At 38.0% G+C, this 21,273-nt stretch overlaps 1 protein-coding gene across 1 annotated transcript in view; it reads right to left on the bottom strand.

The window, feature by feature from the left end:
- Positions 1-5,627: 5,627 nt before the first annotated feature.
- Positions 5,628-21,273, bottom strand: part of GYPC (glycophorin C (Gerbich blood group)) — a 30,985-nt gene continuing 15,339 nt past the window's right edge. Inside the window, exons 2-3 of the mRNA XM_009996048.1 lie at positions 8,686-8,736; positions 5,628-6,340 (exon numbers count right to left, since the gene is read on the bottom strand). Of these exons, the coding sequence (XP_009994350.1) occupies positions 6,144-6,340; positions 8,686-8,736 (248 nt within the window). The 3' untranslated portion in view covers positions 5,628-6,143. The remainder of the gene's footprint in view (positions 6,341-8,685; positions 8,737-21,273) is intronic.

The raw sequence follows: 21,273 nt of genomic DNA, 5'->3' as shown, positions 1-21,273 counted from the left end.
AAAGTATTTTCTAGTGCAAGGGGACAAAATATCCATGCCAATCTGTTGTGGAGGCAGAGAGAACCAAAATTTGTGTTTTCTTCAAAAGCGATACACGCTGGGTATATATAATGATCTAATGGATAGGGACATGTAGGAAAGTCACTTGTATTTTTTATAAGCTGCAAGCTTAACACCAGTATGCCTCTTGTATATATTAACTGTTCCCAACCAACTGAGGATGTGAGAGAGGCACCAGTCTCAGCTGAAATTTATTAGCTGCTTAGCTAAATCTGGAGAAGCTCTGGCTTTTAGCTGTAACAGTCACAGTTTTAGTTCTCTATGTGACCAATGACTTTTAAGCTACCAGCACGTATAACTCAGTAAGTTTTCACATTTGTGGAAGATAACAGAGCACTAACTTGTTATTGTTTGGAGTCATTGAGCTTTACCTGAGACACAGGAGATTTTTGGATTAATTGCAGAGTCCAAAGGATTTTCTGGTTTCTTTCAGAGCCAACTTTAGTTAGGAAAGCCAATATAGGCTTTGAAAATGCCAACTAAAATGGAATAAACATCCCACAAACCTACTACTGGCAACAGAATGTACTGTGCACCCTGATGCAGCCTTGCACTGATAAATGGTGCTGTAATTTTCTCAGGCTTTCTAGAAAAATATTGCTGAGGGCTTAGAGAATATTGGCTGAGAATTAAGACAGGCATTCTTAAGAAAGGCATTCTTAAACTTACACTCACAGCCTCAAGGTGGAGGAGACAATGTCTGAAAATGTTGGAAGGATATTTTCCAGCAGTTACTCTGTATAATGATAAGATATATATGTTAAACATACAATTTTAAGAAAATGTATAGCATTTCCTCAGGGGGTTAATTTTCCACAATCATACCAATAAAAAAACCCAAAGTCCTTGGAAGGTGTGAACTTCTGCCTGAATGTGGAGTGAGGCAATGAATGACTATATATATTTTCCCAGCTCTGCCTCAACCCAGTGCATGCAGAGGGGGTAAGACACTGCATGAGAAAAATTAGTATTACATAAAATGACAAAAAAAATCTTTCACAAATGTTACCAGAGAGGGAAAATGAAACAAAAAATTACTTTGCCTTTGTGCAAAGTTAACAAATTTTACTGTACAGCACAGAACTGTTGGAAAAGATATAGTTTTAGTGAATAATGTCATCCTATTAATCTGTTTGATTAAAAATGCTTCTTCATCATATTGATTATTTAGTTACTATTATAGCAGAAAGGAGATTATTATGAGGTGTTAAGAGGTGAATATTTTTCAAAACCAGTTCAACTTTGCCCAGGAAACTGGTTTATATAAAATATATTATTTGGTTGGTCCATGTTAGAACAATATTCTGGTAATGCTTTCTTTTAAACCTTCAGTGTCCCTGGCTTTGAGCAGGGAGGCTGACCTTCTTTGAGAATGTGACCTTCATTGATGACTGTGCCATTAGCTTCCTTACTGAACTGCCACTGTTTTGGGGGGTTTGACAAGTCAAAAGGATTTTCATGCAGAAAAAAACAAACCCACAACCAAACCATCAACCCATCCCCTCACTTCCCTGAATACAGGGTCAATGAAAAGGTCACCTGAATAAGAAACTTCCTGATCCTGCAGCAGGTGAGGATAGAAACTGAACTGGAGGGCTAGGGCAAAATGAAAAAACAGGGACAGGCTTTCAAAATCCACGTACCTTATAGCACTGAGTGAAACAGTTGAGCTAGCTGACTTGGTAGGTCAGATAAGGTTTAAAGTAATCTGATCCTGAACTATTTGGTCTTCTCCTTGGGCCCGTAATTAACTTTTCATTGCAGTCAGTGAAGCTGCAGAGATGAGAAATCTGGTTAAACTTAAAAACAGCTGCCAGATGTTTTTTGGGGGAAGAAGGGGAGAGAAGCATGGAATGCAAAGACTGAGAAAAATAATTATTTGGAGACTGGGCAGAAGTCTCCATGACTACTTCTTGTGGTTTAACTTTTGGCAAGTGTTCCGCACCTTGCTGTTTGAGAGAATCAGCTTGTTCCTGATTCTGCACCGTGCTTTTCATTTTTCATTCTGCTTCCTTATGTCCTGGTGTCAGCAGCATCACTCATACCATGCAAGAAGAAAGACTGAGAGGGTCCTGAGCTCCCTTATGGAACAATGGTCTTATATCACTTTACCAGTGGTTTAATAATCTTTAGGATTCTTCCATTTCTGTTCTGGTAGGTGAGTTGTTCTGCTGCTGAACAGAAGGGAATAGAGATATTTCAGGTTTATAGAAGAACTTCTGAGTACAAGGTTGCATAAGTTTATAGAAATATTAGAAAAGGTATGGAGAGCCCTGAGGGCCACACATGCATTTGTAAAACAAAAATTTATGAATGGAGAGGAAGGCAGAAATTGACAGTAAAGAATGGCAGAAAGTGTAATTTAATTGAAATACAATATAAAATCTTATTTGAGTTAAATATGACTTACATCAGGCTTTATTAAAATGCTATTGATCACTCCATTAAGTGTTAGAATGAATAAAGATGATTGTTCCCAGTAACCAAGAATGTGGTGTTGAATTGCATTTTATCAGCATATCCATTTTATCAGCATATGTCACACTGAGAAGGGTTTTCAAGTGCTAGCAACCCCTCTGGGAGATTAATGCTTTCTTTCCAAGATTCTGGAAATTGAATGACCATTCACATCTTTCTGGTCATTAGCCAAAGACTAGAAATTAGGAAACCTCTCTATGTGCAGCTCAAGCAGGAGTGGCTGCAAAAGATTTAGGTGTCACACCTTTCCTTATTTATTTATTTATTTATTTAAGCTGAAATAGAAATTTTAATAAAAATCTTTGCTGGAGACTGCAGACAAGAATGGCAGTCATGGCTGGAGAGATGGGGCACCAGAAAGCTGCAGGACAACAGGCCATGTCAGTAGAGGGACTTGGGATAAAATTATTTGGGGGAAAAAGAAACTGTTCTCTTAATTTTCCTAACTAGGAAGCAAATTGTAAAAATAATTTAATCACCAGTGATAAAAAGCGATGGCTGCCAACAGAGATGTCTTGGTGTTGTACAGAATGTTTGTTTTAGCACAGCATGTTGCTTGCAGAAGGATGTTTTGGTAATTAATCCTTAAAGTTATAGGAAGTTTGTAATGCACTCTTTTTACAACTAAATTGAATGATTCAAGACAGTAGTTATTGTCTAAGTAAAAAATAGCAGGATCAGGCTGTTATATTCTGCCAGTCATCAGATGTCATGAGCTTTCTTAATTATAAGACAAAATTTGTTCTGAACAAAACAAAAACATGGAAAATCTCCACAAACCACCTCTCCTCTCTGTTCATAGTCACTTCTCTGCAAATATTCAAAGTGGTTTAATACCAATAGGGAAGCTGTTGCCATATGCTGGGACTCTTGTCAGCTTAGATGAATTGGAAAAATGGGATAAAAGGATTTAATTAAGCTACTAAGAAGGGATATAGTCAAAGACTAGAAGTTGCATTCAGTTCAGATTTTGAGGAAGCAATGACACAAAGTCTGGTGTTGACTGAACTGATAAGAATTGGCTGGGCTCCACTGGCTCATGTCCCACCAAAAAATCTGGCCTCTATAGTTCCACTGTGCCCAGTTAGTCTGTCTCAGTCCACCTCATAATTAAAAAACTCACACACACCTCAAAAGAGACACTCATGCAGGTTCTCCTGTGTATCAGGTATGACGCAGTTGCAAAAAGCAGAGTTTCATGACTGAGGAAGGCAGGAATTTATTCCCCATGTCCCTTATACCTTCTCTAATGTTGATTTTTTTTAACAGCGAATCTTACATTGCATGATTCTTATGATAGGAAGGGGGACAAAAGGCCTCAGGTCCTGCTAGAACTGGAGGAAAGTTTTTTGGTTCTCCCATATCTTGTGTGGGAGATACAGCAGAGCTCAAGTCAACTCATTTACCCTATCTTCAGAGGAAATATTTACATTTTTATTGAACTGGAGGGTCAGGGGTCTTCAGTTTTACAAACTCACTCTTACAGCTAATGTTAATGAATTTCACCAACACTTGTCCTAGAAAAATAAAAGCAAATACATTTTTCAAAAGTAGTAAAAAGATTAAAATATTAATATATCTTAGAAGGAAATAGGTGCATAATATCAAAATATTTGAGCTCTGCTAGTGCTGGATTTTGTGCATTTTATACTGCACTAGCCATAGAATACAATTTGGTTGTGCAACTGTATGTTATTAAAACTATCTTAAGCATTTAGTAAATTGTCACAATTTCAATATTCTTTTGTTAAAATGCAAACATGCAGGGATTTAAGATTCAAAATCAAGGCTTTCAGAATTCCAAGAATAATTCAGAGTCCATCTCTTTCAGGAACAGAGAAAAGATTGAGATTGTGATTGAAAATACAAAAATACTCATTTCTTCACTTAGGTCCTCAGAGTCTTTTCTTGTTCAGATCTTGTCTTCTCTCACAGCATTTTAGTGGCCAGTGTTGATAACAAACACTGGCGTCCAGGAGCTTTTGAAGCTTTGGTGCCAAGAAGTGAGCACAAGTGATCAGCACCTATGTCTTGAAAGTACACTTGTAGATGACTATATTTATATATGTACACACATATATCAATCAAAACACAGGAAAAAAACATACCAAGTTAAGCAGAGCTCATCAGTGTCTTATTTGTTCCTGTGCCTTTCTCCTCCTCTATTTCCAGCAGTCCAGGGCACCATCGCAGCTGGGACTGAGCAGGTGCAGGGAGCAATTATCCTATTTCCAGAGCTAATTGTGGGCTTCAATTAGCAAAATCAACTTACTGGGGTAAAGAAACTCGTTGCTGTTGATTCTTAGGCAAGGAATAAGATCTTTTCATGTCACCCCCCATGACTAATCTATTTATTTATTTATGATGAGGCATCAATGGTCAGTGTAATTCTCTTATCTAGCACAACGCAAAGGAGACCATGCACAGGGAGACATCAATACAAACCAGTGGGTTGCAGATGAACAAGCTTCTTTATAGTGGTATTCTTATGGTTGCATTTGTAAAAGATTCATTGACATCTGCACCAGAACTGAACTCCTCTCCCTGCAAAAACCCAAAATCCTGCTAGCAGGTGTTCAGGAGATGTTTCCAATGCAAAATAAATAAATAAATACTCAGGCAAAAATACCTTATATGAAAAAGTCTAGCCAAGCTACATTGTTTCAAAAGGCCTGTTCAAACCAAGATACTTTACCTTTTAATACCTATCTATTTATGCATGCATTCAGGGAACCCACCAACTAATTGGAATAATATTTGTAAGTCTACTGATTATTATGTACTACATTGTAAACTCCAACATTTTGCAGTTCTCAAGCTGACATGCAGAGCAAGTTAGAAATAAATCCTTCATCCTTACATCTTCCTTGTGCTCTAACAGTTTTATTTCTTCCAAGTGTTTTTGACTTTTATAAATTCAGGCACATGGCATGATTCTTGAGGTGCCAGGGACAGGAGTTGGACTAGATGATCCTGATGGGTCCCTTCCAACTCGGCATATTCTATGACATATAAAATAAAAAAAAAAAATTAAAAAAATAAAAATCCCAGTCTAAGTTCCCCCAAAGCCAAAACAAACTCCCCTGTGCCAATAAAACTGCACATTGAAGGGGAAGGGGGTGAAATCTGGGCTACAAAGCTATTTTTGTTCCAGCTACATCAGCTTTATCTAATTTCATATTTGTTCTGTGACCATTTGAAAATCAATTTCAGGTACTTCTGTATCATATCAGAATAGGATGCATCATTAACTCTAAGAGGATGTTTTCCATTGGCATCTGTTATTTTCAACAAATGTCAAGGTTTGACATTTGCTATCTTTATCTGGTTTTGGTGTATCACTCATACTGAGATTTTGTTTCTTATCTGATATTGATTTCAACTGTGACCAGCTGTGTTGCTAATAAAATCAACAGGCAAGTATCTGGCATTTAGTTCTTCATTGGTAGAGGAAAAGAAACAACCCAGTGACAAACAAAAATAAAGAGATACTTTTCACTGTGATGCTTTCCTGTGTTCTCCTATTATCCATCTCTTAGCACTTCTGATGATGTAGCATTTCTGATTGATTCCCTTGGGGAAGAGTCCATGGAAATCCTTGTCTCTCAGATGAAATACTCCTTTTTGCTCTCATCCACAGCTTCCTGGAGAGCAGGGTCATTTTTCAAAGCAGCATCTGCACTTTCGGCAAACTCGGTTCCTTTTGCCTCATTGGTGTGGTAGGTGCCCTTATGCCTGTACATGTACCGAACCATCACCACCAGCAGGCAAATGAGGACAAATACCACCGCAGCAATCACACCTGGAGGAAAGAGACCACCTAAATGTATTGTCAATAATAAAATAGGAGCAGTATGTCACAGCCAGGCACCACAACTTGAATTACTTGACAGAGAAAATTCCATGCATTGTAAGATGCTCACTCATTGCAGCATCCAGGGTCAGAAAGGAGTCTGACACTGCAAAAAACCTGATGGGATATAGATACTGCAGGAATACAGGTCAAAGTCTCAATAGATTTCTTTCAAATCATGGCTTGATTTGGTTGAACTCATTTGAGCTAAAAATTCATTACAAAATGAGGAGTAATATGAGAACATAAAGGAAACCCAACAGGTTTTGCTCATCCTTCTGGTAACACCTACCCAGGGGAAGTTGCAGGAAACCCAACCCTGCCTCCAAGAGTGTACTCAATTGCAGGGTGAAAAGCCAGGGCACTGACTGTTTCTTTGGAGACATTCTACAAAGAGTTGGAGCTGTGGAACTGCAGGACTGCTCTGTATTTGCAAGGTGCCATTTCATGCTGTGCTCTAATTAAGAAAACCTGATTGTAATGAGTGTGAAAATGACACCTGGGAGGAAGAAGGAATTCTGGGTCTCCTGAACTAAGGCTAATTACTAGCAATGTGCTGACTGGACAAGTATTTCTGTAGGTAACCCAAATGTGCATAGGACTAAATGGTGCATGGAAGCACTTCTAGTGAAGGAAAGTAAACTCAAGGTCCAGGGCTGCTTGCGCACTGTGTCCTTGCTTCTCAGAGCCCTTTCCTTTTTTCCTTTTCCACCACAAAACTTAGAAGTCCTGAGAGTTACACTTGACAAGTCCATTGTTAAAATATTATCCCTTTCCCTCCAGATGAAATTTTTCACTTAAGAATTCTGAAAACAAATGAAGCATTTATAAATTTATACAGCACTGAGATGTGCTTTTAAACTCTTTAGTGTGATTGTGTCAAGTGACACTGAACTGATTTTACATTCACATGACTACAGGAGTAAACCAAACCTTAAAGAAATATACAATAAAAAGCAGCAGAACAGGACGTTTGTAGGAAAATCCCATATGTAGAGTTTGAAGCTGCTGAGGATGCAATAGGTAAGAATTTATCTGAGTCATTGTAGGCATCTCCAGTTCAGGAGGCTTAATCTGAGTTACTCCCCTTGGGCTTCTCTACTGTCAGTAGACGGGGTGTGTGGGTGATTCCTCTCCTAGAACTGAATTCCTGCATTTTGTCAGATGAATTGCTCCCTGGAAATGCCTTCTATTCCACAGAGACAATTGAGGGCTGCATAGACAGTGTCTCTCTTCTGCCCCCTGTGTTCAAGATACATGGCAAGAGTGGGTATCTCCAAAGCTTTAAATTTATCAGCATCAGTAAACTTAGTGGGGATACCCTATTGGCACAGTAACGGGGGAATGGACAGAGTATTAGCAGAGTGAGTAAAAATTATAACTATTTCTGAAAAAGTATGCTTGTGATGTTATCCTGCAGATTTTATAATGGCTGGTTCTAGAAAGTGAAGCTACTGCTAGCAGAAATGAAATTGCTTATACAAAGAACTTTAGGTTTACAGTAATACCATCATTGCAGTGGGGGTTCATCAATTTTTAGGACCTCACTGGTATCCCTTGACACAAGAGGCTTTAATAGGCTTTGGATGTAGCACAATATTAATAACCCTAAGGGACTCAGTACAAATCAATTTACCTGCTACTCGTTCATAGGAAACTGAAATTAAAGTTACGAAAGATGGGACCTGAGGGAAATATAGCGGAACCTCACCAATTTGCACTAATGATTGGTATACCCCCTTGTGAATGACTGAAATTAGTGTGTTAGCATGGAAATGAACAAACACAATAAAAATAAAAAGACAGGTTCTCTCCGTGAACATAGCTTTGCTCATTTATTCTGACAAGTGTATTTAGTTTAAATGCATGAGAGAGCTTTAATGGAATGCCAGGAAATGCACTGTGGTGTATTTTGTAAAAATAAAGGGTCAGCTGGTCTGAGCTAGCATGGTTCAAATCAAAGGTGCCACATCAGTTCTGTATTAAACAACAATCTTGGCCTGGTGAATAGTAATTATCAAAGGTTGACTTTGCTGCTGGACTATTAGGTATTTTGTCCTAAAACTAGGAATGGGTGTGGGTGGCACTACTCATTATATGGTGTATGCTTATTATCTCACCTCGTTATCTTGCCAATAGCCCCTCTGAGAGCAGATTTCTCTCTGGTCTAATTAACTCTAATTGTGCCACTCCTGTTGTCTTCTCAGCAAAATAGGGGTTGTGCAAAATGCAAGAAATCAACCAACCCGCTGTTTTCATTCTAATGGTGCTACTTAGCATGGTCTGCTACCTACCTCCAATAACAGCCACATCTGTTCCAGCTGTCGGGCTCTCAATGTCTTCATCTATAAATAGATCAGAACATGCAAAAGTTAATTAAAGAAAAAGGAATCATATGTAACAGCAATTACTATACTGGTGGGGCTGTATTATTTTAACCTCTGAAACTCAGAACTTAAACAAGATCTCTCATTAGGATAAGACATTTATGAAATATCTCATTAGAACTGGCTATACTGTACAACTTTTCTGTTGCCGTAACACTGGAAAATAAAGAGTTAGCACATTATGCAAACTATCATGGCCCTCAGGGAAGCACCTACTTTTTATTATGAGCATTTACCTGCAACATCCTCCAGTGAATGATTAAATTAGGAGCATTCAGGTACTGTGATTATTCTCAGAAAGGTAGTTTTGAGGAAAAAATGTTGGTGATTATTTATTTTCCATTTTATGGCTCTTCAGAGTATGGATCTGGATTTGATGCAAATTATTCTGACTCTATTGATTTCAGTTAGTATTTACTTATCTGCAGTATCCTGTTTTTAATCTTTGTATTTATGTTCTTTTAAACCAACATTTGGAATCCAGGCAAGCCTGTTATATGAGTGGTATAAAACACAGTTGTCACTTAGAGTAAGGCTGAATTCGGTGCTGATAAATCAAATTAGATTCTTTGTCTGATTATAATTTATTTAAAAAGACAACTTTGCAATTTAAATTAAAATGAGAAATACCTGACCATGTCCTTTTAAGAACTAAAAAATTGGTTTGAAGAGTTGTAAGCTGCTGAAAGAGCTGTTAGAATTTGAATTACATTTTATCTTAATTGTAGCACTTACTAAAAATATCCCAAAAAACTAATGAATAGCCAAAGTGTTTTAAAGGGGAGAGGAAAAAAAAAAATCCTTTAAAATGGTGAGGATTTTTCTTTCCTTGTTATCTGATATAGAGCTCAAGTGAAAGTAAGTTCATATAGACAGTCATTTTTTCACTAGCTTCTATGCAGTTGATGAGGGTACAATTCTGGTCTTGTTTTCTTCTCTGTATTTCATGCCATTGGTATCAGCCAATTTAGACCTGAACTATGTGGATGTCTGAGAAGGTAAAAAACTCCTGGAGTTTTTCAATGCTAGGTTTATGACAGAACACTCCTTTCTTTATTCTTGTACTATTTACACAATTCTACATTATATTGGTTTTTGAACAAGACAAGTAGTTTTGTCCCTGCCTATGGTTGCAGGGTTGGAACTAGATGATCTTTAAGGTCCCTTCCAATCCAAACCATTCTGTGCTACTATGATTCTATGTGAGGCTTTTGCTTATTTCCTTTTGTTAAATACTATGGATAGAAAAGCTATCTGGAAAAGATAAAAATGCTAATTCCAAATTCTTCTATAAATTTAACAGTGGCACTGTGGCTGATGTCTGGCTCTACTTTTGCTAAATCTGTAATTGATGATGCAAGGATAAGATATTGCCAGTAGTTTTGTCCTTACTCCTGTCTGGTCTCATATAAAATTGCAGTAAATTGGAGAGAGCTGAGATATCTGAGATTCAGAGGATCCCCCTCTTCCCAAGCATGGGAGATGCTTTTTCTAGAAAGTTTTCCTCTCCCCCAGTGATACGTCCCACATTTTCTTCCAGATAGACACTGATGGAAAGATTGAGCACGTTTTGTGTAATTTCAAAACTCAAATTATGTCTATGTCCATTCAAAACCCATGTGCCTCAGAAGAGATTAATTGCTTCAAGGTTAAACTGTTCTCTATTTCTTTATACACCAGATATATGCTGCGTTCCAAAAAAGCAGGCTCTTCTACAGCAATCAAATACTTGAAGGTGTGAATTCTAAAGTGCTTCCCTAGCCACACAGCTTGCTTCCAAACATTAATTCCAGATCAAATCATTATCCTTTTAATTATAAAAAGGTATGCAAGTAACTCTCTGCTCTTTCCTGTCATTCCCAGGTGCCTCTCAGGTTCAGATAACAAGCAGGTGCCTTATCTCTAGTACTTGCCACCAAAGTGCTTTTTGATAATGCATTACAGTATCATCACTTTGCAGAAAAGTTTTCATTTCCATACTGTACTTTCTAAGTTTTCTTCTTCTTTCATTCTAAGAATGCTGGACCCGTCTTGAGCTATTGTGTGGCCCCCACCAATCTGTTAAGCTGATGAAGCTGTGCTGTTCAGTAACCAGTCAACACTGTGATGGGGCTTTGCTCACCACAGTTCCCATTTTACTGCAAGCATGAGAGCCTGGCTTCTTCCTTTGTGTGTTGACTTTTGACCACAGAAAGTACTTGTTGTCCTCCCAGATGGCACCTGTTGGCTTTTGCTGCACTATCTGGACTGCCAGGGCACTGTGGCTACCACCAATGTCCAGAAGCTTTCAGAGTCTGTTCCTCAGATCAGTTTTGGAGCCAGGATGATGAATGGGAGAGAAGGACCCTCAAGCCTGTCTCACAGGCCTTGAAATTTCACTTTGTCCAAAACCAGCTGTGTGATTTATGATTGCTAGGTGGGGGGGAGGCAAGATATTAGTGTCATTTAAGATTCAATCAGTATCACCCTTCACAAAACATAACTGAGAAAAACTCAAGGCATGTGCTCATGACATAAGGCCATCTTCCCAAAGCAGGGATGAGATAATGGCCACTATCCGGAAGGGAATCCCTGCTTGGCCAAAAACCTCGGTGTGTTCTTTTTAACTTCAGCTGTTTATGTGAGAAATACACTGCATTACTGTGGGACTGAATCTTCAGTTTCTGAGGCAGAAAGCTAACCAGTGTACTGGAGGAATTTTTAGCTGAGCAACAGCTGTAGGCTTTGGTCTTCTTGTCTTCTTCATTGTACTCTTTGAGTGCAGAGCACTCAGAAGTCTGTGTATATTACAGTTTGACTCAGGATCGACAACAATGCTCTCAATCGCCTCCCCTTCACACCCAGGTAGGGAAGGAGAGAGAGTAAGAGAGAGACTCTCTGGATTGAAAACTAAACTACACAGCTTTAATTAATGATAAAAGAAAATGTATACAATAATATACAAATGTGTTCAGGAATATGTAAATCCCTATTGCTTCTCCCTACCCCCAGCAACTCTCACAGGACTCTCCTTAGCTGCAAGAGTCCTGAAAAGTCCCAGAGAGCTGCTGGAGAGAGCTGCAGAGTTCTGAGGGTTGCTGTATCAAGAACTACCTTTGCACTTGTTTTGCTTATTTGCCTTTGTTTCAAGGACATCTTTTGTGCTATCTGCTCCTAAATTGTCCTTGCAGAACTTCCTCTCGCTGCTACACTGGCCCTTGTCCACAGTCACAATCTAGTCCTGAAAGTGTTTAGACAGCGTTATTCTGTAGTGCCACTGGTTCCCATGACATGCAGAAATAAAAAACTTGTGGGAAAACTCAGTTTTCATAAAATCTCTGGCCATCAGAATGAGTTGGCTAAATCAATAATAGGGCAAATCAAATTGCCTGTTTTTTGGAAAGTATGTTTCTAAAACAAGGGAAAGAAGGGGAAAAAAAAGTCTTTGTTCCATGACCTGAAATAAATCAAATTCCATTTCTGCCTATAAACTTACAGATAAGGAATTTCACAATACATTTACACAATACAATTACTACCTGTCTCACTCTCATCAATCAAATCATGCTGAGAAGGCAGCAACCTCTGAAGGCTCCAGGAATATTCCTGTCTTAAACACTGCAAGCAGATCTCTGGCTTTGCACTTCAAAGGTGAAAAGCCAGTACAACTAGCTTTTACATGAATGTAGCCAGTGGTGAGTTTTTTCCTGCTAAATTTGTCAGTAAATCTGTGAAATCATATCCTCCAGGTGTGATTTTCCAAGAAAACTTGACTTATATTAATTTTAATGTTTGATTTTTTTATTCTCTTGTTTAAAGTTATCCCGTTCTACTGTGGCTGAGGAGCACTTGTCTGAAGGAGGCAAGTCCAGCAGTGAAAACATTTGTTTGAGGTTCAGAACTCCTTGTTTTTCTACTTCTTCTGGCAGTCATAATGGTTTCTTTTGTTTATTTAATTCACAAGTCTGAGCCACTAAAAACAATGAGTCATTTCTGCTCAAAAAATGTGTCACTGGCTTTAAAATAATTTACAACTTTTTCTTTGTTTGCCCTTTTTTTCATACCTGAGCATCACTCAAGTCTTAACTTTCCAGCCCTCCTTTGCCATGACAAAATGTTTATGAATACTGAGGTTTTGGATGTTGTGACACTAGGAAACAGGTCTTTAAGAAAAATACAAAGCATTTTGAGAATCCTGATAAAGATGTAAGACTTAGCAGTGAGCTACTTAACCATGTTAAGACATGCAAACTGACAAGCCATTCAACTTATATGGTAACAGGAAGGGACATATTTGGTCCCAAAATACTTTCTCCCATCCAACATAGAAAGCACATATTTTAGATCCTGCTACTGGCAGAAAACAATACTTTAATGATCTTCTGTGGCTACTGTCAGTGAGACATGGGATAAACTTGCAAAGAGGTTCAGTCTTTCTCTTTCTAAGGCAACATTTTTGTCTGCTGAAGGAGTTTTCAGAAAAAACCCACAGTACTCTCACCCTTACTAGTTTTGCAGCCAGCACTGTAATTAGCAATTTAAGTACCTACATGTTTCCTTGTTATGGATTTACAAATAGAAAAAGCGTGAAGGGAAAACTGTACCTGCAAAGGGATCCCCATGTGGCACATTTGATATGAACGTGTGGGAAACATCCTATGGGAGAGATCTAATCTACTGATGCAAAATACCAAATCTCTGCTGTATAAACCACAAGGACAATTTGATGGTATAACATGGACCTTACCTCCAACTTCTCAATGTCCTTCTCATTTCCCATTTAGCTCCCAGCTAAAGCTGAACAAGTGCCTACTGCTAAGTAGTGTTGAATATAGAAAGAAAAGCCTAAGATTATGGCTCATGTTGGCATGATTTCCTTGCAGCTGTGGGTGATACTGCTGTTTTGGAGTCAGTGAGTCAAACTGAGTGAGTACAGAGATACCTATGTGTGATAAGCCGTTTTTACAATACAATTTCAAAGCCACTCAACACCAGTCAGGCAGCACTGCTCAGGCTCCTGCCTTTCAGGATTTTCCTACCCACAAGGCTGTGCTTTAGTTCTTAGCAACATAAGCCACCCTTACAATGATGATCCATTGCTGTCTGCTTGTGGTTACAATCTGAGATGAAGCCTTGGCTGCTAAATTACACTCAAGTAGGTCTCTAAGTGCTTTCTTGGGCAACCCATTTTCTTTCTTCATGTGCCTGTTCATTGCAAAAGAAGTGCTTGAAATTCATTCAATCTCTGAATGATGAGCTGAACTCCTAAAGGCAGTAATTTCCTTCTTAGGGCTTTCCTAGCTGTGCAGACTAGGAAACACAATGTAAGATTTCATCTTTAATCAGTTCACCTAAACACCTTTTGAAAAACACTGCTGCTAGTGGGACTTTTCCAGATGAGGAACAACCCAAACTTACCTCGGTATTTCCATAGACATGCTTCGCAGGACCATCCTAACTATTGACTGTGTTGTTGCAGGAAGTGGTGGGTAAGCAGTCTGTTGGCTTAAGTGTCTCTTTAGAATCCAACTATTAACTGTTTAATGTATTTTTCTTAAATATTAGCAGTATCTATCTGTGCATTTCTGGTAAATAAGAGATATTTTCAAACAGAATAACATCCAGTTTGTGATTCAGGCCAGATATAAAATTAATTCAGAGAAAAAAATTGCCTCTGTATTAATTGTTCTTTCACACATTCATACACTTGAAACAAAGTTTTCAGTGTAAGTGGAGACCAATTTAATACAGTTTACTCAGTAATACCAAGTCTAGTAAATGATTGTCTATTTTTTGGGTTGCATCAATTGACCTAACAAAACGTACTATTCTAATTTTGCCTAATTTTACAAAAATATGTAATTTTAAGGGAAGGCTGCCTTTTTAATGTGAAAATTTAGGTGAGGTTTCAAAAACACTCATCACTGATCTAATTACTTCCACTGAAGATGATAGCAAGGTATTTCATTTGGTTTGTTAAAACATTATAAACTTCTGAAAATATTGAGGAATATACAGAGTTCACAAGGATGCTTTTGCAATAGTTAAAACCCTTTAATTTTTGAAATGTTTTATTTTTTAATATTATGTATATAAAAATGTATTTGTTATAGCTTCTCCTTTCCTTGGGGCTCTTTTTGTTCTCTGTGTGCTCTTTTGCACTCATCTTTCCTCTCAACTGTAAAAGCAGGTCTTGACATGTCCCTGCTGTTATCAATGAAGCAAGACTTTTCTTACCATACATTTAGTATGGAAGAACTAAAGAAGTTCTAACACCTCCATTGTTTATGCAACTGTGGTATGTCCTCCTTGCCCTTTGGTTTATGTTTGTGCCTTGCCAACACAATGCATTCATAAGAAAATCATTAATCTATTAACCTTAGCATACCAATTTAATTTACAAGCTATCGTTAGAACTGGTTCACTGCAGCTGCATGTGTAAAACTGAGGTGAACCAACTTCTGAAAAACTCATGTTAAAAATATGTTAATTGCTCAAGCTGCTCTCTGGCCCATGTTATAATATCAGATGCATCACACTGAGGCCTTTCTGGATTATAAAAAAAAAAGTAATTACCTATATTAATATTTTCCAGTAAGCATGCAGTGCCCTGCCAGAACTGGCATCTCTGTCCCAAAGAGTCATCAGCCTGAACCCATCAATTTGACACTTTCCGCTGCAAAAGCCATCGCCAGCTCCCACTAGATAATGAAACATATTAAGGCTGTTCTTTCAAAATTAAGGCACAGTTTTTCATCTGTCAATCTGGACTAGAGACAGAATAATTTGGCTTTCATTTTTATGCTAAATTATTCTAAGGACAAAAAATGGTGACATGCAACAACAACCACATGATCTTTTGGGTGAGTAAATGGACTATGTTCAAAATGTAAGGTAAATCATGCAGATTAAAAATATCTACAAAATTTAAATGAACTGACCCCAATCTTTTTATAATCCTAGCTACCAACTACTTTGTCTTTCATTCTGAGAAGACAAAATCCAGCTTAATTTAATTAAAATAATGGTCTGTTCAAGAGTTTTCACACTTTGTAATATAGTGAGGATAAAGGGGCATTATCAAATTAGTTCAATTAGATTAGTATTGACATGATTTTAGTAATTCACATTTTATTCGGGTAACCGTGTCAGCAAAATATTTCTGTACCGTTCTAGAATGTTATAGACAAGAGAAAATATGTTTTCCAATGTTTGAGGAAGTACTACTTTCACTCACACAGTTTCTCCTTCTTTTGTGAAGCTGAATTGCACTTGGGTCTTGGGGAAAATCAGAGATGGAAAGAAACACTAAAAGTCAGGTTGTTAAAAAATAATCATATGATATCCCTTAATGCTAAAAGGGATAAGGAAAAAAATGTTCATGAAATTTGGAAAATTATTTTAAATGAAAAACAGTAAGGATCTTTTAGAACAGAACAGGTATTGAATATTTTGAAATAAAATATGTAAATACAAATTAAGAAAGAGAAGAAAATTGTGTTTTAAAAGGTTGCATGACCTAAAAAAACCCAAATCAAACTTTTTTGTCCCCCAAAAGAACTGACACCTCCCCCCCCTGCAAATTCCCCTTTCAGTTTGAACCACACACTCTTTTTCTTTTCTTTTCAGTTTCACTTACTAGAGACACACATCAAAGTACATTTGCTCCTTAGCTCAGAGTAGCTGAATACCAACCACTGATTCTGATAGCAATTAAGCAGAGTGCATCCAGTAAGAACATTAAATCCCCTCTTAGAAGTACTATAAATGTTACAACCTTAAAGTTCCCATACAGCACAATACTTGACAGAGAGGTTATTGTAGGCCTGTGTCCCCTCTGGTAACACGTACTCATTGTGTCCCCTGTATTCAGATGTGTATCTACAATAGAAAATTAACAGAGAAAATCAGATATATGTGTCTGCTGCTTACAGCATCAGGAAGGATGACAGGGTTTCAGGGTCTGAAGAAGAAACACAGCTCAGAGGAGATGCTGCTTCCCTGGCTCTGAAGCTCCTTAGCAGGTGGGCAGTGATGCTCGCAAAAGGATGCTGTAGAAATCTTGTCTTTAGAGATAGGATAAGGGAAGCCACCAAAGTCTACCAGGAAGACCACCAGTGTGGTCTTCCTGCTCAGGTACAGTGGCTGTTTTTTGGTGTGCTCCTTTGGGAAAGCCACTTGGTGTCCAAAGAGCAAATGTTGCCTTTTTATCATACAAAGGGTGCATGAAGTGTGTGGGCCTGGAAGGTCTAATCTTTTTCAAAAAGGGCTGTGCGTGGCAACTTGCAGGTTGTGCCCTGTTTTGTAGTTCCTCACTTTTCCATGGAAATATGTTAATGTAACCAGGCCATCACTGAATTTTTTCCTCCACAACTATCAAATTTGCTCATGCTCCAAATGTACAACATCTTGCTGTGGAATAAATGAACCTGGTATTGCTTCATTAAAGGAGTGAAAAATGGAGTACAGAGCAATCCATAAAGCACAGTCCATGATCAGGCTGGTTTGCTGCATGTGTTCCTCCTCCTCCCACATCCTCTCTCTTCATTGGAACAGACTACTTCTTTTGACAGCTTTCTAATTGGGAAAGTTTTGAAAGTAATGCTAAATATCCAGTCAATCTGTCAAATAATTTCTGCCTGACTTTCCTCCAAAGTCAACAATTTCCAACTCTAGTCATTTTTGCTGAATCAAAATGGGAAAAAACCAACCATTTACTCATTCACTGAAATAAAAGCTGGATGAAAAGTAGTCACTGGCTTAATTGATTAATCATTGCAAATCCTGCAAGTAATCACAGGTAATCAAAGGAACTGACTATGGATATAGTGAAAGCCCATCTGACAACCTGTAACAGATACTTAACTTGAAATTCTTGAGGAACAGTGCATGAAAGAAGCACATCTCACTGGCCTAGTCTTTGCATGTTGGAAACATAAGCATAAAAATTTGAGCTAGAACCTCTCAGTGGAAAATCAGAGGCCAAGAGGAGGACATGATAATTTCTTCCCAACCTCTTGTATAAATGGTTATATGAATCAGGAAGACAATTTAACTTCTGAGCTGCTTGTAATTATTTTCCAAGATGTGCTTTTAGTTTGTACCTAACAGATTTACCAGCCTCAGTCTTGACTTTCAGGCCTTTTGACTATGTCATCAGAGGATAAGGTGTTCTCTGTGTTTCTTTATGTTCCTGTGCTTGGTTTTATGACTGGAATAATTCTGTAAGATTAGGTTTTAGTTTACATTTGAAACATACCCTTTTTATAGATGTGGTTCTGTTTAAGGCAAACATAATTTAAAACTAGTCCCTCTAACTAAGATAGACTAAACTGTTTGTTAGTACTTCAACTATTTCCATTGAATACATCTAGCAGCATTTTTGCACCAATTTTTTCTGTTCCTGCTGTGTGTTTGGCTTGACTGTCCTTGTCACCTTTACAAGTTTTGACTCCATTATTCAACTCTGTTTTTAAAGGAAGAGCAGGCAAAGATAAGCACTTTGCCTTCATTTTCATCAAAACTGTATGCTGGAGAGAAAAGATAGACTAGAATAGTTTGTCAGTGAAGGAAACGCAGGAAGGACTGAGCAATTTTAAGCTCTTTTCAGCAGCAGCTGGTTCTCTGATCAGCATGTACTTTACAGTCATCGTGCAGGTAGATCCAAAAGAGCTGAAGTGAGGTCCTTCCTCTCCTCATGGAGAGCTGCTGTGGGAGGGTGCCAGTGTATGCTGGGAGTGTGATTCAGGGGACAGAGACATAAATCCAAAGGTAGGAGTGTTTCACTGTTTCTGTTCCTGGCTGAAAACTCGTGTTAATGAACATTGACATGCAAGGGAAGAAATATGGCCATTATTCTGTTAAGGCTGATAAACGTCTGTTTCTCATTTTGAGATGAGAAAGCTTGACCTTGTGCTTAAATTACAGGTGATATGGCCAAATTACAGGTGATGTCATCTAGAAATCACTTGGTAGCTTTTGAAAGCCTGCAGTTATGCACAAAGTATTATCCTGACAATTCAAAGAATGTAGTGCCAGGCTACAATCTTTAGAAAAGTATAATCGTTCTTCCAACATGAGGTTTCTTTCTTTATCTCCCATTCCCACCACCAATTTTGTTAGCAAAACAGTGTGACAGCTGATAATTCTTGGAAACAGGAGCTCTCTGTGCTCTGTCCCTTACCTTATTTGATATGAACTGTATTCAGCTACATCCAGCTCATACACCAGTGCTTGCCTAAGGCACTGTCTACAAAGCATTGCGAGTGGAAATGTCAGGTTATTTAGCATATGCTCTTTAGGGACACAGAGATCTTCCCTGGAGCACTGACGAGATTAATATTATTAATGGAGTTATCTGTAGTGGAAACAATTTTCCACATGCTTTAAATATTGGGCATATTAAAGACAGACGATAAAACATATTGAAACACCTGAGAAACTTACAAGGCAAGTAATAGCTCAGGGCAACAACATTTCTTATTTTCCAAGGATTCTGCAATGAATATGTGGATTTTTTTGGCATATCTGCTCAATTTGAAAAGACAAAGCCCATTTTATTATCTGAAAAGCATTTACATATCAGTCCAAGCTGTCTAAATTGAGTTGAGCAATTTTAGCAAAATGTATTTACCATCTATCATTCATCTGAGCAATTCTAGACAGATTGTGCAATAATTGTTACAAAGAGGAAAAAAAAATAAAGAAAAAAGTCTCACTTGTATATTATTTTTAGACAGTTGTCTGGCACTATTTGACAAATAGCATATTGAACAAATTAACACAGCTGAGTATGAAGAAACCTTCACTGAAATCATATACTGAATGTTTTTGCAGCTTGGGACTTATATTGTGGTGAGATTCATTTACAACTCATTACTAACATTCCTGTTTCCTAATGAAACATGAATGGGAAGTAAGTACCATGTAAGTGGAGTGCTAATGACCAGCCTGGCCAGATGTCAGACCACCAGAAAGGAATCTATGTGATCTAAACTGTCTCCACAGGTGCTGCAGAGGACACTAGTAGGCAGTTGTAAGTGATTGTTGTAGGTGAATCTAGATGATTGCTGTAGGTGCTGTGCAACTGGAACTGTTCTAATCTAATCTAACCTGCCTTCTTGCAAGAAAAACCACTCAGCTCCTAGAGAGGCATGATGAATCCGTGGGGATGGGATGGGAATTTCTCTTTGCATCAGCCAAGCAGCAAATCTAGAGGACTAGTTTAGACTAGAAGTCTAGGTTCTGGAGTCTATATTATAATAGGTCCCTATTATATATAAGTCCCTATATATATAAGTCCCTATAATTAGGGAAAACAAATCTCAGCCACTACTGGTCATTAGCATTGCTCAGCCATCCCTTTCCAATGTCTGTGATGTGGGGTTGGCCTTTCTATAAGGTAGTCAGAGCCCTTTTTGTGGAGCTTTCAACGCGCACTGGTCAGAAGGGCTGTATCTCTCCTACAGGTGCTTAAATAGTGTCTTACACTCTGCTTTTGCCTGTTAAGGTGCAGTCATGTTTATGCAAGCAACCTTATTGTCCCAAAATTCAATGCTATTACACTCCTAACTAGAAAAGAACTCCATTTAATTTAGTCTTCTAACAAGGAGTCCTTTTTGCATTACCAGTCACTTGAATGTGTCTCTGTAGACAAATTTTCACCTTCATAAACTTGTAGAATGATAATAATTTCTGAGGTTTCTGTTTCTCTTTTAAATCTGGTTTAAACTGGTCAGTGGATTCAAAAGTTATTGATGGGAAGTGACAGATGGATGAACGGATGATTAAGCAGATAGATAGCAGAAACACATAAGACTCATTTCATCAGGAAACTGAACTGAAAACAGAAGTAGCAATGGGTATTTGGATAATATTCATGTTTTGGTCACCAGTTTAAAAAATGCCATTTTTTGGCAACCATTTCAAAGCTTGTACACCATGTCCTTAGTGGTTTAAACAGCAAAGGAAAAACCAAAGGGACATTGCTGAGAATTGTTTTAGCTCCTTTTATGGTCACAGTGCTACATGTTTATAGTTTAGGCTATATTTTAAACCTTTAAAGCCTAGATTCAGTGTGGACAGCCCTGGTAAATTCAATGGAGGATTAATGTCTGTCATTAAGCAAAGAAATATGGTCTAGTACTTCTCAATAGCAACAAATTCTTGCTATGGCACTTCTCTGATCAACATATTTTTTACTTACTGTAAAGCCTTTGGGCTGCTCCTTTTCTAAAAGTAGGAAATACACATACAGGAAAGCTGAAAGTGAATTGTTGCTATTTGAGCTGGCTGCTACATTCCAGCAGAAAAGGGCATTTTCATTCCATACCCTTTTCCTTTGAAGTTGATCCAGCAAAATGAAAATCCAACAGCCCACCAAAAAGAAAGAAGAGAGGGGTATTTGATTATTGGCAAACTGATCCATGTTACCATGTGATCTGACTGTCAGTTGATCTGTTAACAGGGAGGGATTTGCTAGGTGCAGACAGTGCAGACAGTGCAAAAAGCAGGAAT

This window comes from Chaetura pelagica, unplaced genomic scaffold (genome assembly GCF_000747805.2).
Source record: "Chaetura pelagica isolate M959 unplaced genomic scaffold, ChaPel_1.0 scaffold3, whole genome shotgun sequence".
NCBI lineage: Eukaryota > Metazoa > Chordata > Aves > Apodiformes > Apodidae > Chaetura > Chaetura pelagica.
This window is presented reverse-complemented; position numbering and strand designations above follow the sequence as displayed.